General features: G+C 43.0%; 1 protein-coding gene across 2 annotated transcripts in view; it reads left to right on the forward strand.

The window, feature by feature from the left end:
• Nucleotides 1-21074, forward strand: part of CEP104 (centrosomal protein 104) — a 513885-nt gene that overhangs the window by 158825 nt on the left and 333986 nt on the right. For both annotated transcript variants that reach the window (XM_086921737.1, XM_086921738.1), the window contains exon 8: nt 9005-9160. In XM_086921737.1, coding sequence (XP_086777863.1) covers nt 9005-9160 — 156 coding nt within the window. The remainder of the gene's footprint in view (nt 1-9004; nt 9161-21074) is intronic.

Genomic DNA, 21074 nt, shown 5'->3' on the forward strand with positions numbered 1-21074 from the left:
CTGAATTCAAACTAAGCTTGCCAATCAAATGGACATCAAGGCAGTTAATTCTATACGGTTCATGTGGTAGTGCGAATGCTCCATTCAAGACTGCCTCATACCGGTCATTTCGAAGGGGACTGCTTCCCATATCGTCCAGTCACTGTGGAGCATTGAGCCCTAGACCCGTCACTGTGCCTTTTTGTCTGTATCGTAACAATTTCTTGTTTAAAGTTGTTTTTCTTTTGTGTGATGCCTTAGAATAACCTCCTCTCTTTTCCAAACCTAGTTTTATTAAACGTGTTTACCTCATGCATTCATTTGGGTGTTTTGGGCCTTTTTCAAGCTTCTGCCCTCTGACTATGGCTGTTAGCTTGACGATCATTTCTGTGATGCCAATATAGAAGATGTCAAGCTATGTCTTGTTGAAATGCATGGAATAGAAAGGAAATCAATCAGTTGGCAAAAGCAGTGTCTGCTTGTGAATTGCAAGTACTCCCCCTCAAGACACAGTCTTGCGTCCCCAGGTTGTTTCCCTACATCAAAATCTTTTTTCTTGATTTTGATTCTTTAAAAATCCCTTGGAGCAAAGGTGTCTGCATCATTGTCACACCCAGTCGACGTTAAGAATAGGTCAAAATCTATTGCAAATTCGACAGCAAGGTTGTTTTTCTCAACAGTGAATGCATCTCAATCGAGGTTTATATTGTTTTGGAGGGCATAGGCTGTCTTGGTTTCTTGGTTTTACTCGATATTGAAAGCCTCTACTTCTGATAGAGATGACTTGCTGCAGATTCCTCACCTTTTGAATATTTCCCAGGAGTCAGACTGGATCCGGAAGGGATATCAGCCCTTAAGACGACAAGTTTTAAATACTGTAAGGACTGTTGCAAGCAGATGTCATTGACCGATCCCCACCAGGTTTGCCTGTCTGGGGTCGGTCCATGACTTCTAGACCTATCGAAGGCCATCTGGGAACCTGAGGTGAATTGTCGACAAGCGCAAGAAGATAAAGCGTTGGGATCGATCCAAGCCCTGCTCCAAATCCAAGGCTCAATCCTAGTCCCACTCCTGGAGTCAACAGAGCTGTCTAGATGCTGGTCATTGAGGCCCTCTATATCATTCAATAAGTTCAGCTCTTTCACATGATTCCCACTCTCCTAATGTAGCATGTGGGTGGCACCAAACATCTCTCTCCCTCTCTCAAAGTGGGCCCACTTTGCACCCGATTCTGCAGGTGGTTCTGGCACAAACCACAGTTTCCGGGGCCTTCAGCCATTGCCGTGCCAGATCGGAGAGTTCTGAACAGCTATGCTCAGACTCTTCCAATCTCTACTGACTCCCTCTGGCTCACCTTTGAGCCCCACAGAGCTGAGAGGCCTACCACCAGGACTACTGCTTGCAGATACCTCCTTGGTATCAGCTGACGTGCCACTTTTAACCTCTGCTCCAGTTCAGACAATGCCCCCTGTCACATATACCCAAGGCTAGCCTGGGTATGTTGATGCCCACCACATCACCTGAAGAGATGGTCTTGATTGTCCTCTGACGCCGATTCGATCAAGGTCAAACTTTGGTCTATGGCACGTCTGTATCTGACTGAGGCGTCCATTTCTGTGCTATCGTTACGACAAGGCAGGCACAATTCTGTGCATTCTCTTTTTGGGGACGACTATGACTAGGGTGATGAGTTCGCTTAGCTCTATATCGAGGACAATTGATGTGAGAACTTGCAAGGGGCAACTGGGATGGATATCTCCCCAGAGACAGGCCATTTCTCCTCTTCTGGCCCATCCACAGAAGAAGCTGCCTCCTATGCAATGGTTATGCATCGAGTGGCTGAAGTGCTTGATCTCAAGCTCCCCACCATAGAGGTAAAATAGACATATTGACTGAGGTCCTGCATCTGGGCCAGACTGCTTCTGAGCTCCTTCTCCCTTTCAATGAGGCCCTGACTGATACCCTCCTAGGGACTTGGACCCGACATTGCACTGAGCATCCAGTTAACAGGCAAATCACCAGGCGCCATCGCACTGCTCCAGGCTACCCGGCCTTTTTGTCACAGAACCCTTTTCCAGAGAGTCTTGTGGTGCAGGCCTTCACCAGCCGGACCGACCCTCAACAATTTCCCTACCACTACCTCTGATAGGGTACGAAAGTGATTAGAGACGTTCGAGACGCGCCTCTTCTCATCAGCCAGTTTGACCCTGCGACGAATCAATGCCTCCTGTTTGTTGGGTAGTTACACTTTTGCCCTACATGACTCTGTGGCACAAGTCCGCCCTGGTGTACCAAAATACCTTTGCCCTGTCTTTTTGCAGGTAATTCAAAATGGTTGTGATGAGCCCAAGTTCACAATTTGTTGTGGTTTGGACACCACTGACTCCATTCGGTGAGCTATAACCAATAGTGTTGCCATTCGTCACCATACGTGGCAGCTGGGTTCTCGGGCGACGTCCTGTCCTCTTTGATGCACATGCCCTTCGATGGGGCTCGCCATTTTGGAGACGAGGTAGACTCTGCCCTTTCAAAGAGAGTAGAGCTACCACTTACTCTCTGGGCATCTCTGCCCAGCCTCTCCAGCTGCACCAACTCCACCTTTAGCTGCTATGTCCGAGGCCTGCCCGACCACGAGGTGGTTCTACCCCAGCAGGATGCCCAGCAGTTTCACGGGAGAGGCTGATGTGCCCACCCCGACCAAAGTCAGTGTGCCTCTCAGTCCACTTCAAATCCCCACAGCCACACCTCTTTAGTGTACTGATACAGGGTCACTGCAACCCGTTAGGAGGCAGAATCCACTAATTCTATCTGGTTTGGCAAGCGTTCACGTCGGACAAATGAGACCTGTTGATCATCCACAAAGCTTATGCCTTACCCTTCCTTTCCTCCCCGCCGCACCTTCCACCGCCAACTCAGCGACTGATAGAGGAACTTCTCTCCATTTTGCGGCAGGAGGTGCACTCTCTTTTGGCTAAAGGGGATGTTGAGAGGGTGCCAGCACCAGAATTAGGGCATTCTTGTTATTCCGGCTATTTTCTGGTGCTTAGGAAGGACTGAGGTCTGCGGCCTATTCTGGATCTGCGCCCTGTTAATGCCTTCTTCCTGAAGAAAAAATTCAAAATGCTCATCCTGGCCCAGGTCTTGTCTGCCCTCGACCTTGGACCTACAAGATGCTTATTCCTATATTCCTGTCGGCCCGTTGGCAAAACCGACAGTTTGTGGTGGTAGAGAAGCATTTTCAGTTTGCTGTCCTACCCTTTGGTCTTACCTGCATCCCACGGATGTTCATGAAAGTGATGGCAGTGGCGGCAGCACACGTTTGGAGGTCAGAGGTGCTAGTCTTCAACAGCCAGTCGTCACAGTAGGGGAAGTTGATTCGCGTCAGCAGTTGTCAACCACCTCTAGGGTATGGCAAACCTTCTCTCATCTTTAGGGTTCTCTATCAACCTGCTGAAGTCATTCCTTCTTAGACGCTTCCCTTCATTGGTGCCATTCTAGACACAGTTCGGTTTTTTGCCTTTTCCCCAGGAAAGAGAGTTAAGCACATTCAGGCTATGATCCTGATCTTTCAACCTCAATCTAGTGTTTCAGTGAGGTCGACTCTGAGGCTGCTGGGACTAATGGCCTCTTGCATCATGCTGGCCGAGCACACATGGTGGCATATGCAGGCTCTGCAGTGGGATCTGAAGTCCCAGTGGGTCAGACATCAAGGGGGCTCTCCAAACATGTTCAGATTTTTAATGAGGCTGCACAAGATCTGCAGTGGTGGCTGCTGGACCTTGATTGAGTCTGCGGCAAACCCTTCTCACTTCCCCACCTAGAGAGCAGCGGTAATGGATGCATTGCTTCTGGTTTGGGTGTGGCCACCTGTGAGAGGTGGCGACCAGAGGCCTCCGCTCTCCGGCTGAGTTCCAGCTCCATATCAATATCTGGAGCGGAGGGCAATCCACTTGTCCCTGAAAGCCTTGCTGCAGTCTATCAAAGGAATGCTGTACAGGTGCTCATGGACAGCACCACTGCCATGTGGTACTATAACAAACAGGGCGGGTAGGGTCACAGACGCTGTGCCAGGAGGCCTTGCGCCTCGGAATTGGTTGATCCACCCAGGGATCTTCCTGGTGGTGAACCACCTTTCGGGCTCATTGTAACTACGAGGGCATGCATACTCGGGTGTCAACACCTAATGGAAAACGAGCGGCAGTTACTCTCGCAGGTGACACAAGGTCTCATCTGCTAAGGGGAAGAACCTTGGCTCGATCTGTTTCCACCGCAGAGAACGCGCAATGTCAGCACTTCTGCGTTTTGGAGTTTCCAAGGTGTCTCTTACTCTGAGATGTGTTCTGCCTTGAGGGGAACTCTGAACTTCTGTATCCCTTTCTACCGATACCACTCCTGCCCTGAGTACTCAAAGTCAGGACCGATCAGGTGGAGGAGAGACTCCATCACTTGGACACCAATGAGCGCTCAGCTTTTACATCTATTGTACCAGAGACCAATAGATGGACAACCCGCTTTTTGGTTGGGTTCGCTGAAGCGGAAAAAGACCAGGCGGTGCAGAAGCGTACCATATCATGCTGCATTCTGCTCTGCCTTAGGGTCTTCTGGCAAAGAACCTACCTCCACAAGCGCTACACACCTGTTTCACCAGTGCCAAAGCTGCTACCATTGTGTTAGCATGCCGAGTGCCTGTCCTAGACATTTGCCAGGCAGCTACTTGGGCGTCCATTGATACATTAAAGTACCACTATTATCTGAACAGCCAAGTCCACTAAGAAGGGCACTTTGCCTGTTTGGACCTGCAGCAATTTCTTGTGTGAGTCCATTCATAGCCCTTCTCCTGTTGGATACTGCTTTGGCATCTTTCAAAAGGTAAGGAATCTGCGGCTAGAAGTCTCTATTTGCCAGAAAAGCATTACCGAAGGTTAGTAATTTGTTCGTCAGAAGCGTCCATGATTTGGCAAACTGCAGAAAAGGCACAAACATATCTTGCTCTCTAGTCTTATTTCTCCTCGCTAAACTTCCCAGCCTCAGAGTCCCATACTGCTAACTCGTAAGGTCCTCAATCACAGAGACTATTTAATATTTTCCACCCACTAATGAGATTCAGTGTCATGAATGAGGCATCTCTCCAGATGAGAATGCTGTTTCTAGAGGTTTTTCATCCTATCCATGCCCTGCTCCCCGAGTACAACCCATTTCCCCTAAGGGACCCTAACCCGGCACATGTATCCACCCCTAACTTACCTCTATCATCCCAGCATGATGAGCAGCTTCAATGGCTCCTTCCATGGAAAACAAATGGGAAGGGGTTTCTCTGACCACTGTGATTCCGATGACATTAGAAGGAGGCAGGTGTACAGATACTCGGAACCAACCAGAGAGTCGGGGCAAGAGTAAAAGGTGAGTGGCTGGATCAGAAGGAGTGGACAGGAAGCTGAACACGGAAGACACCGAGGAGAACAGTGTGGCTGCACGATGGTGTCAGCAAGAGGAGACGCCATCCTCGTTACCAACGCAGAGGACGACGAGAAGCCCAGCACAGCCACAAGGAGGAGCGAACAAGAAAGGACACCCTCCGCCGGAACGGAATCGTGGAAAGCAGGGAAGGAGGGTTGAAACTCCCAAGGACTGGAGTGAAGAGTGGTGGTCGCCCCTGGAGGTGTAAACACACGCCGCAACTCAGGAGAGTTGCGACTCCTGCTGTATGTGCCCAAGAGAGGGGCATAGAGGGGAACCTGGGGAGTTGAGGGGGCTCGGAACACAGCTAACGCAAGATCAGTAGTACTCCGTGACTGTCACATTTCCATTTCTTTCATTTATTCTATTTTTGGCCCGTAAAGTTTTGCTGCAAATTTGTTTAGTCTTAGGCCTGCCAATAAAGGGCAGTTAAACTATGTGAATGTTGCTCGCCACCAAATAGCATAACATTGCCTCGTGGTATGAAAACTATCTGAGTAGTAATATTACCCAGGATGAGAAAGAGAATTGACTCGACAGGATTACACTTAAATTAATTGCACACATTCCCTTTTCTGTTTGGTGCCTACAAGCTGCAGGGGAGTAGTTCCTCTACTACAAGGGACATTGCTGGCAATTTGCGCAGCAGTGGCTGCCTATTGGGTTCTTTGCAGATGCGCAGAGGCAAGTCGAGTTGGTTTGCCGCAATTTTTGGGACAGGTGCAGGAAGGTTTTGGGGCTAAAAAGTCTGCAGCTGGCCTTCAGTATTCGCTTTCTGTGCTCTTCTTTGTTCTCTTCTTGTGTTGTCAAAACCGAGTTCCTGGTGCCAGGTGTGCCACCTAAATGTTCAGTTTAGGTTCATTAAGGGGAGTGTAAGATAGTAGCCAATGGGCTGCTTACCTTTGTGATTTCTATACCACCTATATGACACCTTCCTTTGGGGAATGGGCATAACCCTGACCTAGCGTATCTAAGTTAATCAAAAACCACAATGGTGGAATTCTATTTTTAGTGTTAATTCAGGTAGCCTACTTTAGGGGTGTAACTCGCCTGATAGTGAACACACATTCCTGAGTAGCTAATTTTCCCTCTTGTCCTGGTTCCAAGTGGGGTCTGGGCAGGGGGTCGCATTTCCCCTGTCTGGTGGAAGCAAGGGATCACATATCAATGGCAGCAGAGGCCTTTGAAACCTTCTCCCTTGATATGGTGATTACTAGCCATCCTGCTTGGAGGAGGTGACAACACTTCCTGCTGGATCAGTCATTTTTTCGGACCTCAGAGAGAATGGGCTCTCACCTACAGGGAGTAAGAAACCGGTCTGTGTTGGCAGGCTGGTCTACACCAGACAACTAGAATAGTCAAGATTGGTAAGGTTTCAGGGTGCACCTCAAAGGTGCCCTCTGGGTGCATGTTTTAAGAAATCCCTACTGGCATCAGTACGGGTTTATTAAGACAAGGTGTTTGATACCAAACACCATAGGTTTCAGTGAAGCCATCATGTAGCTGGGGAACTAACTCGTAATGACCAATGCTCACATGTACTCAAGATGGCTTCCCTGTTCACTGGTACCATCTAGTAATTGCACTAGGTAGCACACGAGCATATCTGCTCAAGCAGATATGCCCTCACATGTAATATAATGTACCCTGCCTTAGGGCTGTAAGGTCTGCTCTAGGGGTGACTTACATATTATTCATGCAGTGTCTGGGAACATGGCACACCGGGTGTGTTTCACATTGTGATATCACTTTTGTCTGCACCATTTCACCCAGCCTTCAATGGCAGTGTGCACGAGTTTTGTGGTGGGTTCCTTAGAGTGGCACTACACATGCTGCAGCCCTTATGGAGTTTTCTGTCACAGAAATATGGGGTAGGTTGAGTGTCTTGACCCGTACTTTAAAGTTCGCAGGGTATTTTAATTTAGAAAACATGTGGCGATCCAAGAAAGGCACACCATACTGGATTCCCCTTGGTTGCTAAATTTCAGACATGCTCTGGTCCAAAATATTCCCCTGTGAAAAGAGATAAGAAATTGGGTGTTTTTAAGCATATTTTTATTATTTGCAGGGCATTCTGTGTAAGCCTGCTATAAACCATGCAAGCCCTGCCATAATGAATTCCTCTGGATCTCTGGTTTCCGAAAAGCCCAGAGCTGATAGGGCTCCATGGCTACCTAGACTTCAAATACTGGGCCTTTTTTCAATACATGTGAGATGAAATTAGGATTTCTTTTGGTGTATTTTTGGCAAACAGGTTGGCAGAGGTGGGAGTAAACCTGGTGCTCAGTGTCAAGATGGTGGAGGTTGGGGTGAGTGGTGGGGGTGAGGGGGAGGTCAGAAAGCCCACCATGAAAAAAAGTGAGAAATAGAATGGGATGCGGGGCTTGCCCAAACATCTATTGGACAACAAACCCCACCTCTAGATTGAAGGGTTCATCTAATTTTTCCTGCCGTAAGCGGCGTAAAGTCCACTAGACACTAGTGCTTGTTCTCCGAAAGGAAATAGTGTCGAGTGTCAGCCCATCTTGACATTTGGTTTTACCTGTTTACCAGATAGTCATTCTGCCATGAAACGGAGGCAGAATAGACAGGGTTACACATAAGGAATCAAGTTTGCCAGGGCATCAAGGTATTTTCTGGATCTGTGCGTAAACTTGCACACCTATGCAGGAAATGTTTTGATGCCTGTGATGAAACATAAATTGGCTTTACCTAGAACTCAACATAATTAAAGCAATATCTATACCTGAGGATTTATGAATTAGCCCTAAACAGGATTTCTGTAAAAAAATATTGTAAAAACTAAACAATAAGATTGCCAATTAGGAAAGCAAGTAGAGTTTATGTTAATCTGCTTCTTAACCCTAATGAATCTGCTTTAACATTACTTGTCACCAACACCTGTTGGTAATATTCTATTTCTTTAATAGTCTGCTGCTGCAATTCAAGTAATTCACCAACCAAATAAAGGATTTAGCGCACAGCTATAGTTCAATATAAAATCTCTCTCACCTCAATCTGTCTCTTTAAATATAAATTATGCAGGACTTGGGAAAAGGTTCTGCACCCTGAGGTCAAGACTGGCTGTAAGAGAGCTGTTTTTGCCTAGTGTCTTGTTTTCTTAATGTACTGTCCATTAAGTGTTTATGAATATCCCACTCTGTAGAAGGGGGAACATGTTTTCTTATATTCCTCATTTTCCCTGGGGGTGCCTTCATCGAAATATATCCACTCGTCTGTTGTGAGGGGCTTCTGATCCTTAGTCACTAGCTATTCTTGTATTGAAATATTTTGTCAGACTCTGTTTCAATAAGCTAATTTTCATTGAATCATTTAAAAACATAGGAAGTGCTACCTTAAGATAGGTGTCTGTTTAGATGACTTTTTTACAATTACATTTCAGAAAAGGGTATGTCTCATTTAAAAAAAAAAAATGTTGGAGGTATGCAATGCTAATGAATGTAACGAGGATCCCCAACTATGAGTAAAATTAGTAATTTGTCCTTGTTTTAGAAACACAGAAAAAGGATATTGGCTCATGTGCATTGCATCATATCATTTATTTCAGGTTGGGGAACGTCTTGGAAGGTACGAAGTTGAGAAGCGCTGTGCAGTGGAAAAGGAAGACTATGACCTCGCAAAGAAGAAAAAAATGCAAATGGAAGAATACCGCCAGAAAGTCTACCAACAGCTGGAACTGCATGATCTCCTGGAAATGGGCCAGGTAGGCATTGAAGGGATCTTTATAAGTTGGTTGAACCTTTTCTTTTTTTGTTTTGTTTTTTGTTTAAGAAATTTCTATTGAGTTTTCAGAAGCAAAAGAAAGGCCATAATAATATACATTGTACATAAGAAAATAAACAATCTGGCATATAACATGGGATAAATATATTATAGAAAGAGAGGAAAGAGAAAGGACAATAAGAAAGAAAAAGAAGGGGGAAAAGGAAAGAGGAAGAAAGGAGAAAGAGAGTGATGATGATAGAGAATAGTATTATAAAAAGAAAGGAAAAGAGAAAGAGTTAACTTATAGTAGGGTTAGAAGAAAGATAAGTAGTAAAGGGAATCCATATTTGATTTTTTGAGAAACAGAAGAAGAGGAAACAGTAGCAATCCTATGTTCATCACAAATAAAATTCCACCAAGTAAGTAGCGATAATTTGGAAGTATCTTTCCAGTATGATAAAATTACCTTAAAAGCTAAAGCAATAAAAAGGTCAAACAGTTTTGAAACAGAGGGTACATTATCTAACTCAGGTGAGAAAGATCCTAGAAAAACATGCAATATTGATAAAGGAGTTTTAAATTTGAATATTAATATGCAAACATTCCAAACTGATTTCCAGAACGATAAAACATCAGAACATTCATATATTTGATGTATTAACGTACCCGTTTCAGCAGAACAGGACCAACAAAGTGGGGAAGAGATTGGAGAAAACTTACAAATGCTAACAGGAGTAATAATTGCTCTAAGATAAATAAAATACAAAGATTCCGTTATGCGCGCAGCAGCAGAAACTTTAAACAACTTAGACCACAATTTTTCCCATGTTGCAATAGGAAAAGAAACGGACAAATCATGTTCCCATGCAAGTTCAACAGTTGACTTAGAACGATCCGTAACATTAGATAATAATAACTTATATATGAAAGTGGCTTTAGGTCTCTGGATTGAAGATAAAGGATATAGAGGAGTAGAAGGGGTTAAAGATGGTAAATCAGGTGGGAGTAAGTAGGTAGTTAGGTGAGATTCTATGGCTGTAACAATGATATTGTATTCATTTAAAAATGAATCAAGCAATTTGTAACTTAATTGTAAGTCATGAAAGGGGATAATAGAAAAATTATGAAGAAACTGATAAACAAAAGTGATATCCTTTTCCTTCCAGTATTTGTAATAAAAAGATTGGCCTTTGTATTTAAGGAATTTGTTATACCATACAATAGATGATAAAAAACATTGGAGAGGAGTCAAATCTTTGGAAAATGTATTATAGAGTAAAGTCTGAGAGTATTTCAAAACGGGATGTTTGGACAGAAAGGTACAACTTGACATAAAGATAATATTTTGAAAGGAAAAGTCTTTTAACAATGACCGTTCAAAAATGATCCATTTAGGGACCGGGGTATCCAAAAAATCATAAGCTAATGAAAAGGATTGTTTGATTAAAAAGGCTGAGTGATATGCTTTAAAATTAGGAAAGCGAACTCCACCTTCATTTTTAGGACGGATGAATTTAGTTAGGGCAATACGCGGATGTTTGTTATTCCACAAAAATGTTGTACAAATAGAATTTATACTGGAGAAATGTACATTAGGGAGTTTAATAGGAAGCATAGACACTGTGTATAATACATGAGGAACAATCATCATTTTAATGGTGTTTAGTCTACCCCACCATGAAAGAAAGAGGGGGGACCATAAAAGGAGGAGTGATTGGAGTTTCTTCACTAGTGCATCAAAAGTAAACTTAATAGTGTCCTTTAGGGTGGGTGCAAACCAAATGCCAAGATATTTAATTTTGGAGGGACACCAAGTAAAATTAGTATTATTGATCATAAATTGATAGCAATTAGAGTTTAAGGGTAGAACCTCTGTTTTGGATAAATTAAGTTTATAACCTGAGATGGAGGAGTAAAGCTGGACTTCATTCATAAAATGTGGAAGGGAGTCAACAGGGTTAGACATATAGACCAAAATATCGTCTGCATAGCAGATAGCTTAGTTTCAACAGAGGCAAATTTGAAGCTGGTAATCAGAGAGTTAGTTTGGATACGCTCGAAAAATGGCTCAAGGCACAAAATAAATAATAAAGGGGAAAGAGGGCAACCCTGCCTAGTACCTCTAGATAAAGAAAAAAGTCTGGAGAAATGGTTATTGACAAAACTACTGGCACGAGGACACGAATACAAAAGTTTAATGTAAGAAGTAAAAGAGGGTCCAAACCAAATCATTGGAGAGTTTGAAACATGAATTGCCAATTAATACGATCAAATGCTTTTTCCGCATCTAAAGAAAGGGCAGCAATGGGGTCCTTACATTTTTTGCCAAGGGTAATAATATTTGTGAACATTCTAGCATTATCAGAGGCTAAACGACCCTTCACAAACCCAACTTGATCAGTTTTGATCAGGAGAGGGATGAGATTATCAAGATGGATCGCAAGAATCATAGCAAAAATCTTACAATCATAATTAATTAATGATATAGGGCGATAGTTTTTACATAAAGAATGGTCTTTATCAGGTTTGGGGATTATAACAATCAATGCATCCATAAATGACCCAGAAACTTTGGCATCAGCAATAAAGGAATTAAAAAGTTGTAAAAGTTTAGGGGCAAAAGTAGAATGAAAAGTAGAATAAAACTCCACAGGTATCCATCAGGACCTGGTGCTTTTGATTTTTTCAAAGAGTGGATAGCATTAATCACTTCCTGAAGAGTAATATCTCTCTCTAGTGTGTTAACTTCCTCAGGAAGAGGCGGGGAGGGAAGACCAGAGAAAAATAATTTTAAGTTGGGATCAGAGGGAATAGTGTCATCAGAATACAAAGATCGGTAATACTCATGGAAAACCTCTGCAATCTCTTCATCCGACGAGAAATGGTGTTTAGTAGCTTTGTTAAAAATAGGGACAACAGTTTTACGTTCAGATTTAACTTTTAAGTAGTTTGCCAACATCCTACCCGCCTTATTCTGACCTCCATAGTATTTGGATTTAATTTTAAGCAGAATGTTACAAGCTTCAGTTGTCACTAATTTATTGAGTTCGGTCTTTGCTGTTATTAAAACATGAAGAGCATCAGAAGATTTAGAGGTAAAATATTTGTGTTCTAACGCTTTAATTTTTCGTAGTTGATCCTCATATTTGGTTCTCGAGGCCTTTTTTTTTTTTTTTTTTTAAACATAAGAAATAGTGAAGGCTTGGTAAGCTGCTTGAAAGCATCCCAATTATTAGCAATAGAAGTAGCTAATGGGTTATTAAAAACAAAAGATTCATTGAAAAAGGTAGTGATTTCTTTAAGAAAGGCTCGATCAGATAGTAAAAAAGTGTTAAACTTCCAGCGACTAAATTTGGAAGAGGTGAGTGTAAGGTCCAAAACTGCATAAACAGGGGCATGATCCGAGATAAAAATGGATCCAATATCAGATTTATGAATAGAGGGAAGAAGGGACTTACTAACCAAAATATAATCAATTCTAGAACGAGTGTGATGCACATTTGGAAAAAAAAGTGTATTCAAGAAAATCAGGATTACAAGTTTTCCAAACATCATATAGTGGACGAGAAGCAATGGCCGATTGGAAAGATTTCTGAGTATTGTCAGGTTGAAATTTGCATTTGGACAATCTATCAGAAAAAGGGTCTAACCATTGGTTAAAGTCACCAACCACAATAATATTGGGACAATCAATTGAGGATAGAAGGATCTTAATATCATTCCAAAATTTAGGATCTGGTTTGACAGGGTCATAGATATTCAACAAGACTAAGGTCTTATTTTGTATCACAATCTTAGCCATTACCCAACGTCCATCATCATCCTTTTGAGTAGATAGAATTTGGACTGATAAAGCTTTATGAAACAATATTGCAACACCCCCTTTTTGTTAGATGCAGGAGAAAAAAACAACCTGTCCCACCCATTGTCTTTTCAACTTTAATGATTCCACATCAGAATAGCGAGTCTCTTGAAGAAAAGCAATTTGGGAATTGAGCTCAGATAAGTGTACCTTTGTCTTTTGACTGGATTACTAAGACCCCGGACGTTCCACATAACAAAATTACACATGATGGAGGTTGGGCGGGAGGAAGACACGTGGAGTAGATACACTGCAGGGATACGACTACAAGAGAAAAAACACTATACAACAAAATTACATGAAGAATATCCAACAAGAAAACCCACAAAACTAAAATACATTAACTCCAAGAAAATAAGAAAAAAGAAAAGTAAGTGAATAGGAAAGAAAAGAGAAAAGAAAAAGGAGCGGAAAAGACGAACGGACAAAAGAAGGTAAGGAGTAAAATAAGAGGTAGTGCATGAAAAAGAAGGGAAGACAAAGAAAGAGAAAAAAGAAAGGAAAGAGAAGGAAATGAACAGACAGATCAGGGTAAAACAGCCTGACCTGTGAGAGGAAGAAAGACCAATAAAAAAATAACATGTTGACGCGGAGCGGATCTCATAAGGGAAAATAGGGAAAAATAAGAGCCATAAAAAGTAGAAAAATTAGAGAGGAAAAGATGAGGAGAAAAACAAAGAGGATAAGAAATGGAGAATGAGAAGAATTAATGATAATGAGGCAGAAGAGCGTTAGTAAACTTCAAACACATGTACACCATAAAAAATAAAAGTGAGACGTTAATCGATAGAGAAAGAAGGAAAGAAACAGAACAAAGAAGATCAGGGATTAATTTCCATTCCAGCAGACGAGAGGGAGCGAAGGAAGATTTTCAGCTTTTCAGGTTCATCAAAGGATTGTGAGCTCCCATTATGAGTAATTTTGCAGAGACAAAGATGAAGAATTCCATATTGAATATTATGATATCTCATCTGAGGTTGCAGTGCTAGAAATTCATTCTGACGTGCATTGGTGGCATTAGAGATGTCCTGTGAAATAAAATTTTTATGACCAGACCAATTAAGACGATGCTTAAGTCTAACAGCCTTCAGAACAGACATCAATTCAGTAAATTCCAGAAAAAGCATAATGATTCCACGAGGTTTCGCTGGGTTGGAAGTAGGTTGGCCAAGGCGATGTGCTCTTTGGATATTAAGGGGTGCACTTGTAGATGGAAGACTCAAGAGTTCAGAGAGAAATTTTTGAAGAAAATGTACCATATCTGGACCTTCAACATTTTCCGGCAAACCATACAGGCGTAGGTTATTGCGACGATCACGATTTTCCAAATTCTCGGTGTGTAATTTCAATTTATGAATTTCCTGCTCCAACATTGGAACTTTCGTAGAGATATCGTGTAGGCCACTGACCCGCTGTTCCAAGTCCAATACCTTACTTTCCATGAGAATCCACCGCGCCTCAAATTGTTGCAATTTTTCGTTAGTTGTAGTCATGAAAGGCTGAAGGCCTCGAACTTCATCTAGGATAGAGTCTAGAACAGGGTTTTGAGAGGAGTGAATAGGAGACGGTGGGTCATTTTTCTGACGTTTAGGTTTCGTGCCCGTGATGGAGGAACAAGCAGAATGTGAGTCATTAGCCATGGTAACGAGAGTAACAGGAGAACTCTGTGAATAACACAAGTGGCAGACTCTGCAGGAGCAGAGTTGCTAGGACCACAAGCATAAAAATTGGCTCAAGAAAAGCACAGCAAATATTCCTCAAGGAACAACCAAAGAAAAGCAGAATTATCCCTTTTGTTTTATTTTTGTGTGGTAGCGAGAAAAATATGAAGAACGTGAGCTCAGCGGCTATAAAATAGCGGCCGCTCACATCTACAAATGGCACCACAAAAAGCAGGGCTATTGTCAGTTGAAAAATGTAAGTTCATGCATACCCAACTCGATGCAAAGAATCCTAGAAATGAAGCAGCAAATCCACATCTGATAATAACTCCTCTCAATTTGTAGCAAGGCTAGTCAAGCAAAACAAGTATCACATTTGCTGGTCGAATGAAAAGTAGTTTAAGGAATAGTGGTAAAGGCAGTCATAGCAGAGAAGCAGTGCCATAGCAAAGCAAGGCAAAAACAGCAAGAAAAAATATCTTCCAAACATGGCTGCTTTATGGTAAACAAAAAGCATCAAAAACTGCACATTTCCTTAAAAAAACGCTGCATTATGAGCAGAAAAGAACAGTAGCAGGCTAAAATGAGGCCATGAGCAACAGAACAGTTAGTGTGGAGATAATATTGTTACCGGGACATAGAAGCAATCGCGGGTGCGATGACCTAAAATGGCGGCCGCCCGCGATTTAAGTGAGGAGAGCAACACGGAAGCTCCAGCGTCGACGTCGATGTAGAAAAGCCCCGCAATCACCTTCTAAGTGAGCCGTACATCTTCCGACGGCGAAGGCAGCAGTTTGCAGAGCAAAGGGCGTCCTGGAAGCGGCTCCAAATAAAAAACAAATTCCGCCGATGCGCGGAGTTCACTCAGGGTCCGCCATCGCGCTACGGTGTCAAGCCACGCCCCGTTGTACCTTTTTAATTTTTTTATTGAGCATGCACATATTACAGGCCACTAATGGAGATAAGTATCATCAGTGAGTGTAAGAAATTGGGTTAATAATTGTACAGGGTGTGAGTCAGTCAGTATTCAGTCAGTCAATCCACTTTATTCGATTACTTAAAATCATAAAAGTACAAAAACGGAACACAGACAACAATATTACAAATCTTTAGGCATAACAGTTAAAATACATAGGCAATATTTCAAATCATTATATAACCCTATCACCCATTCCGACCACTTGACCTGAGACTAGCAGAGAACCACAAGCAGCACCTTAAGATGGTAACGTCCTTAAAGTTCTCTTATTTTTAATCCTCACTGCTGCTACCAGAAAGGATGCATTATTAAAAATATCACTAGGGTTACACAAAGATTGAAAAAAAAATAGCGCTGGTCTAACCTGGGTGAAACCCCTTCCTCTCAGGATAGATACCAAAAATCTCATGGGAATATGCGATAAAAAGTCACAAAACATCATAAAATGTAACGTGTCCTGGGGCGAGAAATTATCACATTGGCAAGGTTCAGCATCTACAGGATTACACCATTCTTCAAACTCCCTAAATGTTAAATGAATCAAACTAAAACGCAATCTAGTTAGGAGCCATCGGTGGTTTGACTTGTTAACAATTAACAGATAAGGTTCAATGTTAATAGATGTTTTTAACAAACAATGGAACCTAACTAAGGGTTTGCATAACTCCTGTTCTTCTCGGCCCAAAGACAAGAGGTTCTTAAAATTCAGTTTTACCCACAATACGTTCTCCTTTCGAATCTTATCAGGTCCCTCATAGAGCTCTGGTCTTCCTAATTTAGAAAACATACTTTTAACGTACACCAACAATTTTTACAGACTTATCCAGCGCAGTACATTCTCGTAAAATCAGGTGGTTCAAGGTTAATTCGAGATTCAACCAGGTTTTGAGCCAGCAAAGCAACGGATCTGTTCTAAAAATATCGGTAACATAACCTGGCCCTAGGTCCTGATGTATGGCGTACGACGGAGTTTATTGAGGGACGGACAAAAGACTCCTTAAAAATTTGTTTTCAGCTATCTGTATTTCGGCCTGATCTTTATAGCCCCATATAGAGGATCTATAGGCCGCAATAGCCAAGCACTTGGCCTTATAAACCTTAAGGATAGCCTCTATAGGCCTGGCACCCAGACACTGTGCAAATCCCAAGAGGGATGTGGAAGCTCAAGTGACAGCCTTCTTTTTCACTTTTTGTTGTTGAACCCAGGATGACCTGTCATCAAAAAGGGCTCCCAAGTAAGTGAGAGAAGACACAGAAGAAACCTCCACACCATTACAATAAAATGTCTTTCTAGGTCTATGACCTACTGTCACAGTGTGTGACTTTCCATTATTCACAATCAGATCCAGTGAGTTCATGAACGCCCCAAAAGCATCTAAAAGCCGCTGCAGACCCACTGACGTACGGGCTAAATGAACCGCATCGTCCGCGTAGAGGAGAACAGGGATTGGACACTCTACCACAAGCGGAATATCCAATGCAGCCTCAACGAGCGATTTGTCCAGATTGTTCTCATAAAGAGTAAAAAGCAGGGGCACCAAGATACATCCCTGCCTGACGCCCCTGCCCAAGTTAAAAGATCTGTTACAGTCGCCAGCCTGGGATAACCTAACCAAGGCTGTGACGTCTTGGTGAAGGTTAGGTAAATAAACTAAACAGGGGTCAAGTCCCTTTTCCATTAAAATATTCCAGAACTTTGATCTATTGACCAGATCAAACGCACTAGAAAGGTCCATAAAAGCCATTGTTAGACAACCTTCTTTGGCCATGGTGTATTTGCCTAATAAAAGATGCAAATTTAAGCACTGATCCATAGTACTCCTCCCACATCTAAATCCATATTGCAAGTTAGACAGAATACCCTTTTCATTTACCCAGTCTGTGATTTTAGATAAAATAACCTTTCCCAGGATTTTTCACAGAGGAATCAATGAGGGATATCTGCCTATAACACTGGGGGTCCCCTCGCTGCCCCTTCTTAAAAATAGGAATAATAATAGAATTAGACCAGGAGGCCGGTAAGCCTACTGTACCCACAGCACAGTAAACATTAGCAAGGGTTAGTTTTTGAGGGTTACTTTTAAAGAGATCTGCGGGAACCCCGTCTGGGCCCGGTGCTTTATTACTAGCAGTATCGCTTATCGCTTTCCCAATTTCCCCCTTGTTAACCTCAATTGGGGTACTGCCCTGATATAGGGAGGACCATGGGGTGCAGTCCACAGGCCGCCTGAGCTCATAAATCGCCTCAAAATGAGAAAGCCACTGAGCTTCTGTGATATTACAATCCTGAGTTTCTGTATCCTCCCCTGAAAAAAATGGAGTGCTGATGATGGTCCAGAACCTAGAGCTATCCCTTAAAACCTTCACAGACAATAAAGAGTTCCAAGCCTCTTCCTTTATCTCGTTTTTCTGCCTGAGAAGGACTAGCTTATACTCCTTCCTCCACCTATCGAATGCCTGTCCCGCGGTTGTTTTTTCAAGGCAAGGGAAAGTGCGCAATGGGCATGTGAGCATTTCTCATCGAACCACTTTGGGCCACATTTAGGTCTCATTTTGTTTTTAGTAGTTAGGTCAAGGCTTATCTGGCTACAGATGCCTTCAAAAGCTCTGAGTACCGCATCCTTAGTACTTAGAGGGTCAATACAGATGGAAATGCCATCTGAGCAATTCTCCCACAGACCCTTAATGAGTGTGTCAGGGGTTATATTGGCCCATCTAAGCCTCCTCCCCTGATCACAGGGTAATACCTTAATCGGGTCCCGATTCCTACCACCCTTGCCCAGAATGCCACAGCTAATATCCAAAATGAAAACAACCAGGTTATGGTCACTCAAAGGAGATTCCTGAGCGTTATAAAAGTTAACTTTGTTCAGTAAAGTTGAGGACATGAAAATAAAATCTGTAATAGAGTTACTTCCCTTAAATGTGGAACATTGATCCTCTGAGTTAACAAAGCTAGGTTCAAATAGATCAGCATCAGTTAAAAGAGACTCAAGGCTCTCGCCCTGCCTAGTGTGCTCAAAATGCGGAGCTGTGGCATAATTAAAGCGATATGGGTCGTCAATTGAACCATGTAAATCACATAAATGTGTATTAAAATCGCCCATTAACAGGACATAATAGGGAAAAGTGGATTGCTTGGACTTATACTCCATAAGAAAATGATTCAGGGTACTTAAATGTTGATTTACATAATCGCACTCCCCCGAATTATAATTCTCTTCCAGGGGATACTCATCAATAGTCATAAGCACTGAATTATCTCCGCCCATAAGCGGGAACCCGGAACACATAACCTAATACATATATATGTTTAAAATATATGAGAAGAGTATATAGTACTAAAAAAGTATACACATATACATGCATAAACTAATAATATGCAGCCCAAAATATATCCCTTAGGCTAATAAAGCCATAATTACATGCCTTTCTGTAGTATGAAAATACACATAACATAATGCAAGAAAGGAACATGGACATTAGTTGCATTCCACAGAAAAACACCTTTTATTTTCATTAAAGAAAACAGGTAATGGAAGGCAAATAGCCTATACAGGCTTCATAAACCAATAACATCCCTGTGCAGAAAAGGAGACTGGCACCTCGCCTTTAAGGCCTCATAGAATCTGAACACTTTGCCTTTAAGGCCTCCAGGAGAACCCTGCTCCCATCCTGCCCCACAGGTGACAGTTAGGTCAGTTCTTTTTTCTGGGTCTTTCTGTCAGCCACCTGGAACTTGAGCTCAACTGAATTTGACTGTTTTTCAGTCAGAATTTGGTTATTTCCAGTATTTTTCGATTTTTTTCTGATTACTGGTGGTATTTGTCAATCTTTTCTGACTAATTGGTTGCTATTTTTTTGTCAGATATGCCACCTTTATTCTACAAGTGTCCCTCCTGTGGGAAGAAGATGTCCAAAACTGGCCCTCATGCGGTTTGTGTGATCTGTTTGCCTTCTTCTCATGACACGGAGAAATGTTACCACTGCCTTCAACCTTCCAGAAGGACTTTGAAGGAAAGAGAGAAGATTTGACTTCTTGGTCTCATGAAGAAAGGGAAACATCAAGAAAAGGGCCCAGGAAGTAAACTTTCATCTCGAAGGCCCTCCTCTCCCAGAAAACATTGAAGATCTGCTTCTCCTGATGGTAGGAGTAAGAAAAAACACCATGATGTGCCGTCGATGTCGAGACCGGCTGAAAAAGTAAGGTCGAAGTCTAGATCGCCATCGGCGCTGTCGACGTCCAGGCCAGTAGTAGGAGTAAAATCGTCGTCGAAGACATCACCTTTAAGAAGTAAGTCGACGTCGAGACCGTTGGATAAGACAAGATCGCCTTCGAAGAGTTTCTCGACGTCGAGACATTTGGTGTCGATCGCTGTGAAATCGACGTCGAAGGTGAAGAGTAGATCGACGTCGAGGGTCAGGAGTAGATCGACGTCGAGACCTCAAAAGCGCAGAAAATCACGGTCACGATCGCCGTCGAGACATAAGTCGACGTCGAGACATGCTTCGGGCTTGAGGCATGAGAAATCTCAATCGACGTCGAAGAGGCTAACGACGTCTAGGATGTCGACGTCGAGATCTCCGCCACCAGTCTCACGGTCGGCGTCGAGGTACTCGAGATCTACCTCTCGGACCCGTCATAGGTCTTTGTTGAGGTCAAAGCCGACGTCGAGGTCACCGACTGACCAGCAGCGGTCGACGTCGAAGGTACTGACGTCGAGGGCATCGTCCCATAGATCTCCATCTGTCAGAGCCTCTCCTCTTCAGTCTTGGTTGATGGTGGCTTATTCTAATTCGACGTCGAGGGACAGGCAATTAGTCCCAGTGGAAAAAGCGACAGTGCCAGTGTCTAGATCTCCCTGTTCAATAAGGAGTTCTTCATCAACTTCAATGGGGACAGAGATTGTTCAGGTAAAGCCGGAGGGCTCTCCGGTGCGCAAATCACCTCCTGCCAACAGGTCTCCTAGATGGCTGGAAAGCGTTCGTCAGTGGAGGATGCAACCTAGAGCGGATGAAAGGTCTCCAGCATTGGAATCCACACAACCTTCTGCCAGTAGGACTCCAAGACATTCCAGGTCTCCTCTGAAGCAACGTTCACGCTCCAGAGATCGCACCAGATCACATCGGTCTCCCGCACCACGGAGAAGACACAGGTCGCCTACAACGACCACGTCAACGAGGTCATCCTACAGAGACTATTTTCCTACGATTTCATCAACGCCACCTTCCAGGGTATCACCTGTTGATGATCTGGGGACTTTCAGCGAAGTGTTGTGCCGGGGTGTCAACAAGTTTAATATAACTATGTCTGAGCCTCAAGTCACTTCTTCGGTTATATTTGAGACATTACATCATAAGTCTTCGTCAAGACCTCTTCTGCCTTTTGTCCCAGGGTTACTGGAACCGG

The sequence above is a fragment of the Lissotriton vulgaris genome, chromosome 5 (assembly GCF_964263255.1).
Source record: "Lissotriton vulgaris chromosome 5, aLisVul1.2, whole genome shotgun sequence".
Lineage (NCBI taxonomy): Eukaryota > Metazoa > Chordata > Amphibia > Caudata > Salamandridae > Lissotriton > Lissotriton vulgaris.